This window comes from Anser anser, assembly GCF_964211835.1.
Source record: "Anser anser genome assembly, chromosome: 3".
Lineage (NCBI taxonomy): Eukaryota > Metazoa > Chordata > Aves > Anseriformes > Anatidae > Anser > Anser anser.
The window spans coordinates 77026775-77037805 of NC_139722.1; the positions used below are offsets into that span (position 1 = coordinate 77026775).

The following is an 11031-nucleotide window of genomic DNA, read 5'->3' on the forward strand; positions in this document are numbered from 1 at the left end:
CAGTGGCTGCTCCTGGAGACAAGGCTCCTGGCAAAATGTTCTTCATAGGCTTCCTCTCTCTCAATCTTCTGTGATAACATTTCAATCACAGGTAGGAAAAGATTTGTCTTCCCAGCAGTGTATTCACACCTGATAGTGGAGGGAATGGAGGAAGGTGAATGAATGAAGGGCAGTAATGATCTGCATTATACGAGCCTCTGAGCAAAGGACTCTTCCATAAGGGCCCCTGAAAGACCAACTTCTTCCATAATACCTGGTGAATCACTTTTCTGATGCAATTTGTACATCTATGTCAATGAAACTCCAGTTTAAAGCCATTTTAGTTGCCACCTGCTGTATGGTACAGACAGGACAGTGTTCAGCATTGGTTAGCCATCTGAGTGTTTAACAGCTTCTCAGCAGGTTTTGCAAATTTTATACTGATTCAGGAGCCCCCTGAAATCTCACTGCCACGTGCAGTGGTTGTGACTATATGGTTGGGTGTGACTTTGTGGAGGTGGTAGTTATGGAAAGGCATGGCAGATCCCAGGAGCCTGAACCTTGTTTCAACCTGTAATGACCTTAGCAGGCTGTTCAGAAAGGAACTTTATTTTTTTGGAATGGGAATTTGCTGCATAGAGAAAAAAAAAGGCTGACTGTGTGTGCTGAAGGCAGAATTAAATGAGAGCAAGGAGACAGGCCAGAGAATGGATACTCCCCAGGAGCATTCAACTGGAGTTGTGTATTGGGGGACAGAAAAGAAATGAGCCAGCTGAGCTTGATGTTGCAGAATGAATGTGATTTGTCTTTTATTAATAAAAGAGGTCTCCCCACAAAGGAAATTCCCATCCTGGTCTGGTGATGTAGCACTAAGTGGTAATTGATACATGAAATGCCAAAGCTTGTAGATATCTAGTTACACTGGAGTAGACACTCTTTGGGGCTTGTAATTACAGGGAGTTGGCAGACATACAGATTTCATCTTTGAGAGAGAAAAGGACTTTCTACTCTTCTGCCAGCTGGGATGACTAAGCTCAGTGCCAAACTGGACATACCTTCCAGAGCATTTGTACAGCAGTGTTCAGTTCTACCTCAAATTCTTTCACTGTGTTTCTGAAATGAACTAATAAAATATTTGTAATGGCACCTGCAGTAGTAAGGCATCTTGGAGAGAAAAGCCAAGTCCTGCCTCTCTATCAGAGGAAGGCACAGTAGAGAAAAAGCAATAGCTTAGAGCTGAGTAGGGGAGAAAAAGGAATAGTTTCATAATGTCTGGGGCACAAATGATGGATCAAGGACAGCTGGTATTTCTAGTCACTGCCCTGGCTGCATGCAGAAGCTTGCTCTCTGGAGCTGTCCTAATGGTGTGAATTAGGCACTGATGTAGCAAACCATGGGACAGATGTGGTTTCTCAGGCACTCCACCAGAGGCAAGCTGCCCAGGGGACATTTGCAGAGTCCAGACATGTTGTAATCACACCTGGAAAGGTAGACTGCTCTCCGTTGCTCTCTTCAGACTGTCTTTGCATATTTTCCCTCTGATTTGCAGTACTGAGATAAATCACATCAAGTCTGTTCTTGGGATCTATGCTGGCTGCCAAGGTGGCAGATGATCAGCTATTTGATATTTAGGTAGACATCTCTACATGAAATATGCAAAACCTGTGAGAAAAAGAGCAGTGCTAATATTTTTTTGGTCAAATTCTGCTCTCAGTTGCACCAGAGGAATGTAACTGAATTCAATATGATTTACAGGAATTAAGGGGCATCGCTTTATTATTAAGATGACATTTTGATTTTAGTTGCAGTTAATAGTGTTGACCAGCGACAAATCTCAAAGAAAAGTAACACTGTTGTTTGTTTTTCTTCTCTAACTGCAGTGCCAGCCGCAGTTTAACAAAGTACCCTATAATATTTGCTTAGGCACAGAACTTGTTAGCCTAGCTTATTTTTACTGTTTATCCCATGTTTCTGTAAAAATGTGCAAAAAAAAAAAAATTGTTAATGCCAAATGTTCTCAAATACCACCCCCCCCACCCCCCCCCCCTTTTTTTTTTTTCCACAGGCATAGCTTATGCTAGGAAGAGTTTGCAAGTATGTCTATGCTGGAATTTTTATATCAATAAACCCCCAAGGGGTGGTGCAACTCCCAGCAGTACACTGCTTCCAAGGATGAAATAACACATCCTGGCAACCTGAGCGTTTTTAACCAACATAGCTGCAAGGATTTTTTTTTTTTTTTTCTGAGAGAATACCAGAAAAACCTTTTCCTGAGAAACCAAGCAGAGACTCCACATTGGCCAGCTGCTTTGGACGTTCACCTGGCATAAACATTTCTTCAGCCCTGGCACTACTGCCTACCAAAAGCTTACTCTGTCCCTCTATACTCATCCATCAGAGCTGCTACAGGACAGTTTGATAAACTGGTGATTATGATGGAAGGTGGAAGAGCTGGGAGTCAGTCAGGCAAAACAGGAGCTGGAAGCAGGGTCTAATGTGCCTCAGGACGGCTCAAACACCAGCCTTTCAGCTAGCCTCAAAGGCAGAACTCTATCTGATTTTCAGCAGAAGCCTGTGTTTGGGCCCAAGAAGTCTTTACCAAGGAAGATGTTTTTGCAGCTGATACGCCTCTGCGAAGAGCACAGCTTTTAAATATTGGCTGTTTTCTGACAGAAGCACATGCACGGTCATATTTGCCTGAAGAATTTCTGATCAGCTCTTGTTGTGAGCTCAGGAAAGGCCAAATGACCTAAGGGTTACAAAGTGCCAGTTACAGATAGCGTTTCACATTTTTTTTGTAGAAAAATAGTTATGAAACTACTGAATTTTTCTCCTGCTTTTTTTTCTGTATGTCTTCCAATGCAAAATACTTTATTCTCCCAGTGGAAACCAATCATTTACTAAATATTTAGCGTAATTCATATCTCTGTCTCTCAAGTGGGGCAGTGTTTACACTACAAAAGCAAGAGTCTTTCTTCTTATTCCACAGTCACTCCATAGAAATAAATACAAACCACAGAACCCGCACAAATCTTCGCTAAGGCACAAAATTTTAAACACCTTATGGATTAATGTTTATGGAGCCTGTCAGAGATTTAAAACCACAACCAGAAAGAAAGGTTTTCCTCAGCTCTGAGAAACGAACTTTTTGCCTCATGTCAGCGTCAGCTGAAAAACCCTGGGCAAGTTGTTTGTCTAAGCAGACAGGTCCTTATTCAATTGTTCACAATGTCTTTGTACTTAGTGCTTGCTGTAAATTTGTCTCTTTGCCACCCTCTTTACCTCTGCATGCCTCAGAGACAGGGGCAGCCAGCAGCTTACCACTAACTCAGCCTAAGGGGAAATGCTAGCAACAAAGACCAGTCTGCCAAAACCCATAAAACCTTCTGCTTTTTGCCTTGCTTTAAAAAAAAATATAATAATATTGTGCTTTCTCTAAAGTGGTAAAGCAACACATGCCCAAATGAGTTCTTGACATTACGTTACAGGATTTTTTAAGGGTTTTGAAGAAACCTTGGCACTTATCAACATGTTCTCCAAAACGCATAATTGTTAATTGGTTTAGTAGTCAGCAAAGGTAACAAACTGGTTATAGAAGGTGCAGCCAAGTAGCTCTTTGTGAGGCAATGTGAAGCCCATGAAAATCACAGCCTCTGAAACACCAAGTAAATCCAAACGGAAAGAACTGATTAAAAGCAGAAATGGAGCCATATCCACTGCCATGATAACCTGTTGTTTTGCTGCCGCCATTCTATGAAAATGTACCTGTTCTTACCAGCTGGGTAAAAACAGCCATGGAAAAATCATAAAAAAGAAATGAAACAAGCATTCTTGACAAACGGTGGTATTTTTCTTGAAGGCTTAACTGAGCTTCTCTCTTTGCTTGTCAGTTTTGTCCTCGTTCTGACAGTTAAGAAAATATGACTCTTAATGGACTAAAAGTCCCCGTCACCCACTGCAAAGAGCTTGAATAGGTCAAGCATGGCCACTCTTATATAGATTGCAGTGTGCCACTACCCCCTGAAGGCACCCAAGACCTGTCTGAGGCTATGCGCTGCGGACCAGCTGCCTCGCAGGCCTTATGGGGATGTCCCGGTAAGACCACAGGCCTGTGGTGCAGACATTCCTGCTCTCCACTGATTGTAGGGTCCTCCCCACCCTCTTGATCATGTTTCCATCATTTCACCCCTGCAAATGAGAGTGTTGTTTGTAGCCATAAGCTACGTTTTCCCATTTAGCACAGAAGTTTTTCAGCCCCGTGTGCCTGTTATGAGGACGAGGTAGGAAGGAAGTGGAGGTGGGATGAGGAGGAGCTAGCCTCGGCCTCTTTGCTTCCTACTTCCTGCTTTCTTAAAAGGCATTAATCTTTGAGCAACGTGCAACAGTATGCAGGCCTGGAGTCTGAAGCCCGTGTTTATGTACAGATGGGAGGGTGCAGGAAGGGGCAGGGAGGCTTCCCAGCGCTCTGAGGCGGTTTCGCCACCATCTTGCCCTGGGCTGATCTCTGTCAGTGGTGACAGTGTGGCTCTGGCACTGGGCCGACTTAGGCTTTGGTGCCTGGGCTGAGGCTGCTCGCTGTGGTGAAGGCTTCACAAACACCTTGTGCCCACAGGAGACTGGCTTGGGACCACAAAGCTTGCTTTACACTGGGCTGAGGGAGAGGCTGGCGAACATAATGGTTTTTGGGTTACTATGGGTTTCCAAATCTGAAATAGCAAGCTGGTACACAATACAAATGTCAGTGCTGGGGACTGGAAATAAGAAATACTCATGCACTTTACCTAGCTTTTTATTCCACTTTTAGGACTGTATGAAATTTCCACCGCTAAAATATCACACTTTTCCTGTGAAAGCATTTCCATCTATCCCCACAGTAGAACTCTTCCTGTCCTGAGAAGCAGTGCATATGGGATGGTGAAGTAGCATATCTCTGACAGCTGTCCAGGATATTCCCGATAGGAAGACTTCTTAAATCTTCTAATTCAAACTGTTCATTCCTTCATTTCTATCTGTGAGTGGAAAGAACTTCCTCTGCTAAATGCTGAGCCATACAGCCAACAGGTACAGCCAGCAAAATAAGTCTGGTCAAGGAAGGGGAATAATATGAGATAAGTGCATTTATTTGTGTGCCCAATGATTTCAAATCTATTTTATGACTTACGCATTTTTCTACTGCATCCTGTGTTGCTTCAGATATTCACTAGCACTCAGGAAGGCATTTTACCATCAGTATATCACTTCATGTAATACCCTTTTTTTTTTTTTTCTGTATGATTTTCACTCTTGGTGTAAATCTAGTTATAAGCATTGTGGATATATATATCCCTCCCCAGACAGAGCTCCTCTCTCTGACAGCCTCCAAACTATGGTTTGTTTCCAAGACTCTGAGAACTGTGCAGAATCCCGTGGTTGTTTCCAGATGATCAGACACCAGACTGTTTGTCAGCACCATTTCCAAAAGGCTATTTTTTTGTTCTTCCCTCTATCAGCACTCACATTCTTTTTGCCATCCCAGGTGTTCATCTAACACAGGAGCGAGCTGTTTTTTCAGGGTTTGCTTTTGATCCCAACCTTACCATCCCAAGGTCTACATTTGGGTGAAAGGGGAGCACTTCTGGCCAAAGGGCCATGAGGGATGATTTAATGTAAGGTGAGTGAGTCAGCAGCAATGCCTCTGTCTGCATTACAACAGCCAACCTCCTTCAGAAAAGCCTGAAGAGCATGCTTAGCTGGGAGAAACATGGCAGAACTGTGGCTCTGAGAGGTGGGGAATGTACTAGCTCTGCTCTGCTCTCACCCTACAAGATGCAGAGCATGATTTTGTGTGTGTGTTGTTATTGCCTTGAAGGATTAAGTCATTTTCCTCATACTGACTGCTCATTAAAGTGTGATAAATCCCACACTGTAAGCTCTAATCATGAAAAATGCAACATGCTAATACTGGAAGATCTCACCTAAGGATGGCACTTTTCAAAGCTATCTGTGTTTCCCAAGCAAAACCAGTCACACGTGGGCCCGTTCCTCCTACCCACTCACAATTTTGACTTTACTCCTACATTCTGTCCCCTTTTTAAAAGGCTGGTTTCATGGCTTTATTTTTAATGATCACATAATGCGTGGGCCTTGGTGTTTTGGGATTAGGGTTTGGCTCACCTATGTAGCTCTCAAAAACAGGATCTCAGCTCCTGGTTCCTATAAACACTTAAAAATTCCACTGTACATTTCATGTGGCACAGAGCACAGCTCAGTCATAAGCTGTTTGCTCATAGCTGTGTTAAAACAAATTTCATGTTATAGTTTACAAAGGTAATTTTCCACTTTAAAAAATAATGAAATGAATAAATCTTTTTTATTCTTTTAGATTAAGAAGATTCACAACATCCTACTTAACTCTGGGACTCCATCTTCCCTACTACTCACAGCAAACACAAAGAAGTAAAGCATCAGAGAGTTTTATTATTCCTTTAAACTAGACATACATCTCTCTCTTTTTTTTTTTTTTTGAACAATTGTATGTCAAGTATGACTCCCTGTGAATACAGTGTAATGATTCCCTAAATATCGTAGGGCTAGAATCTGGGGTCGCTGTTTGTGGGCTTTTCATTTATATCCATATTAAAATCATGGGAGACTTTCCATTGATGTCAGCTGGTTTTGATTAAGTACCTTTGTTTATAAGAAGCTAAGTGATAATACTTTACAAAAAAAAAAAAAAAAAGTGAATTGCCCCTTTTTTGTTATTATTTGTGCTTCTGCAGTTCCTGTAAGTCTCTGTCACTGACCTGGACTTTATGATGCTCATATGGTTTAGTGGAGGACTTGTTAGTGTTAGGTCAGAGGTTGGACTAGGTGATCTTGGAGGTCTCTTCCAACCTAGATGATTCTGTGATTCTGTAATGTAAAAACCTAGGAGAAAAAGGTATGCCATAGCTATACAGAATAGAAATAACTGTTCTATTCTTGTTTGCATGTTTATAGGCGCATGTATATTCTCTAAGTATTACAAGAACTACTTGCTTTAATTTTAATATTATCCCCCGTTACTTTTCCAAACTTTAAAAAAGAATCAAACATTTGGTATACTTCAAACTGGCTGCAAAATATATTTGCTGCTTGAAAAGCAGAACATTTGAAAAGCAGGTGAGAGTGCAGAGTTTGCCTGCTAATTCTTTCAAAGCTGGTGCCAGGGACCCATAAGAGAAAAAAAATCTTTCTAAGAATCGCGTTATCTTCTGCCAAACACCAAGTGATCCTGCAATGGGAAGCAGACTCCTGAGCCCTTACGTACCCCAGCCAAGTAACACAGCTCTGCTTGGATCTAGTGGCCCATCCCTGCAGGCACAAGCGCTGCACTGAAACTTACTTAAGGGGATTTACTTTCTGTAGTCTTGATACTTAGGAGCCAGACAGTTCTTCCTTTATCAAAGTTAGAATTTCCAATATCCTTACTAGAACATTGCTGTTGAATTTAATACAGAATGGTCAACTATATACAGGATTTTAAAGCAGCCTGAACAATTCTGTAGATGAGGTATAATTTCCTTTTGCATTTTCTGACCTAATTAAAGGTATTAGAGGAAAGCTCTCATGCTCCGGTAAGTTGTACCAAGTGTTTCCTGTATATTTCTAACCATTGCTGTAAAACTGTACAGGATTGCTTTGTGAGGCTCACTCATTTAAGCAACTTGATTTGCTTTCTACAACTTCCTGAGCACACAGTTCTGGAGAGACTGAGGAAAGAGGAGAAAATTTGGGTCTTATTATGAAAGAACCCACATAGGACTTCAGAAAACTTGGGTACAATTCCTAATGTAGCACAGATCAAGTCTGGACGTGGTGCTGGCATGGATGAGGAGGTGGCTGGGTCAAAATTCACCATAACACATGACTCAGAACACATCAGGCTGTGGGAGAAGGCTGTGCTCAGGATAAAACCACCACTGACAAACTAGAGCAAGAAGTGGAAAACAAAGATTTCCTTCAGTGACATCCATGGAAAGGGGACCCATGCATTCTTCTGGAGATATGACCCCTTTTTAAATGGGAGAACAACACCTGTGAAGAATACTGATGTGCCTGTCTTATAGTCCTTCCCCCACTTTTAACAAGGAATAACATTTATTTCCATTTTTATACTCTTATCTAATCTGACCGCAAGTTCTTGGAGGCAGGTAGTTTTCTTACCACCATGGTGGTGGCTGGTAGCTCTGCCTGTTAAAATCACTCTGCCTTTCCCATTATAAAATACTATTTTCAGTTGCTTAATCCTTGACAGTATTTTTATCACTTGGTCTCACATTTTCCTTTAAACATATTTTCGATGGGCTGAATTATCTTCTGGGATGGGGGGGCAAAGAAAGGAAAGAAGAAATTTTAGGCCAAATAGTCAAATCTCTTTCTCAAAAGAAGCTGGGGAAATGACAGTAGACAAAATAATAATGCATATTTTGGCAAGGGGTCTTTATTTTGAAACCATAATGCCATCGGTTTCTGGACTTCAGACTTCTCATTTTGGCCTCTTGGCTACTGTCACCTCTGGAAATCCACTCAAATTTGATGAAGTCATAAACCCTAAAAAACCTGCAGCTTGTTTTTACTAGATAAATTTCTCATCTATTCTGAGCTTGGATTTTTCCTGCAATGCCAAATCCAAACTGCTGTGCCGTTTAGTTGAGGGACTGACTGCTGCATATTGCCTTTGCCTGGCTGAACAGCAGCAGTGCACAGAAGGACCCTGAACTGAAGACGAAGGGGCTGTGGGGTTAGCAAGCTCCAAAGATCACGGCAGATGGGATGGCAGCCACGGGGCTGCAGGGCTGCTTGGTGATGAAGGAGGCCTGGGCTGGGACAGGGAGACAGACTGGGATGGACTGGTGGAGAAGGAAGGAAGAGGACTGGGAAGATGATGACTGCAATGACATGGCAACGAGAGGTTTGATAACAGGGGAGTGGGACTAGGTCCACACAGAATAACTCTGAGGTATGAAAGAGGTAACACTTGCACAGGGTATAGCTGGAGGGGACACAAGCATGGATGGCTGGAGGCATGGTCATAAGAATAAAGGCTCCTTCTGGTTCTGATGGGCACATCGACATTTCAAAGGTTCTCCACCTCCCAGCTAGGAGGAAATGGCTGTAGAGTCCTTGCTGGCAAAAATATCCCACTCTGCCCACTGCAGCAAATGGCAATCTGCTATCTCCATGAGGGATGCTGCTAGCTGAAGACTGATGGGGATCTGTGTGGTGGAGTGAAGGGTCCTAAACATGCTCTGACCCGGACAATGCCTATGATAGCTTTCTCATCTTTCCTTTTTCCCATTTGGAAAGTTGAGGAGATGTTATGAGCACACACAGACATGTGTACACATACTTTGTGTTGATAATCAAGCTGTTTAAAATGAAACTTTTGAAAAGGGGCTTCTCCAAATTTTTACTACTTTAGACGCCCAGTTGAGACCTGGAGAAACTATGGCTGGGTTGTTGGCTGCATGCTCTGAACATTGCAGGATCCGGAGAAGTCAGCAGTGGCTGTCCCAAGCAGGGCACCCAAATCTGTCTTAAATTAATTTCCACTTCTCCCTGCATCTCTGGGCATCAAGCTGCCGCTCCGGGGAGCGTGCTCCATGCCCAGCCCTGGCAGCCAGGGTGTGCCCAGCCACCGAGGTCGCATCTGGGGAATTGTCACTTGGGTGCGTGCTGCCTCGCAGCCTCCCCAAAAGCCCTTTCAGGCTTGGGTCCTATCCCCCGGACGAGCACAACCCGAAGAATAAAAAAGCTCTGGTCGCTTCGGACCCTCTGAACCGCGGGGATCTCTGCGGGCTGGCAGGGAGCCGTGGGGCTTAGAGGAGGAGCGGGGGGCTGCTCCATTGGCAAACATGCACTTAGAAGGGCTTCTTTCCGGCGCTCCGGGGAGAGGAGATCCTCCGGCGGTTCACCGTGGGGAAATAAAAAAACTCCTCCGTTTGCTTCCCGAAACATCAGCGAGAAAAGCGCAAAGCCGGCGGGAGGGAGGGTTCACCTGGCGCTTTACCGCATGCGGAGCGGCAGCCCCGCGGCAACCTGCAGCAGCTCCCGGCTGTCCCTGGCCCCCTGCGAGCCCTGCCCTTTCCCCGGGCAGCCCCCAGACCCCATCCCACATCCCGCTGCCCCCGGCTTTTGCTGCCCCATCCAGCAAAGTGGGGTGCATGGGGCTCGGGGGGCCGCGGCTGCCTGCGTTTGTACGCGGTGGTGCAGGAGGAGGCGGAGGGGGACTGGGATGAGCCCCGCGGGGAGGGGAGGGGAGGGGAAGGGAGGGAAGGGGGGCGATCCGGAGTCCCCCGGGAGCCTCGGGGAGGGTTAATCGGCGGGGAGCTGCGGGTCTGGGAGGGGAAAGCGGAGGCCGGGCCGGGCAGGGGGGAGGATAAGAGGGGAAGGGAAGGAGCGGCGAGGCGAGGTCGCCCAGCGCCCGGCTCCGCGGCTGCGGCTCTGCCTTCCCGCGGCCCCCCGCCGGCGGCGGACAGCGGTGGGGTGGGGTGGGGTGAGAGGGTCCTCCCTTCCCTTCCCTCCCCGGCTTTTCCTCCCTCTTCCCCCGCCGAGGGGGGGAGAAGGGGCTGGCGAGGAAAGGAGGCGACCCCCGGAGCTAGGCGGCGGAGGGGGGCGAGGCTGGGGAACATCTCCGAGCGCCGCCGGACACGGAGAAAGGGCGGAACTGCCGGCGCTCCGCCGTGCACCCCAAGCCAAACTTCAAGGGGTGCGGGCTAAAAAAAGAAAGAGAAAAAAAAAAAAAAAAAAGAACGACTGAGAAGGGAGCAGAACCGGGGAGCGACGTCCCCGGGAGGGTGCCCCAGTCCCTGCCGCCGCCGCTCAGGATGTGGGTGCCGCTGCTGCTGCTGCTGCCGGAGCTGCTCCCCGCCGTGCCGGCCCAGAAGCTGTCCGCCCTCACGGTAAGGCCGCCCCGCCGCGGGGTGCCGGCCCCGGGGCGCACCTGAGGGCGGCGGGGGGCTGCTGCCCCCGGCCCGGCCCGCGGCGGGACCCCGGAGCCTCGCCTCGGGTCTCCGCAGAGCCCCCGGGCGA

At 46.2% G+C, this 11031-nt stretch overlaps 1 protein-coding gene across 6 annotated transcripts in view; it reads left to right on the top strand.

The window, feature by feature from the left end:
• Positions 1 to 10385: 10385 nt before the first annotated feature.
• Positions 10386 to 11031, top strand: part of SMOC2 (SPARC related modular calcium binding 2) — a 148317-nt gene continuing 147671 nt past the window's right edge. For 2 of the 6 annotated variants that reach the window (XM_083830720.1, XM_083830721.1), the window contains exon 1: positions 10386 to 10901. In XM_083830720.1, coding sequence (XP_083686846.1) covers positions 10827 to 10901 — 75 coding nt within the window. In that variant the 5' untranslated portion in view covers positions 10386 to 10826. The remainder of the gene's footprint in view (positions 10902 to 11031) is intronic. The other 4 variants (XM_083830719.1, XM_083830723.1, XM_083830718.1 and 1 more) reach the window with 4 other exon arrangements.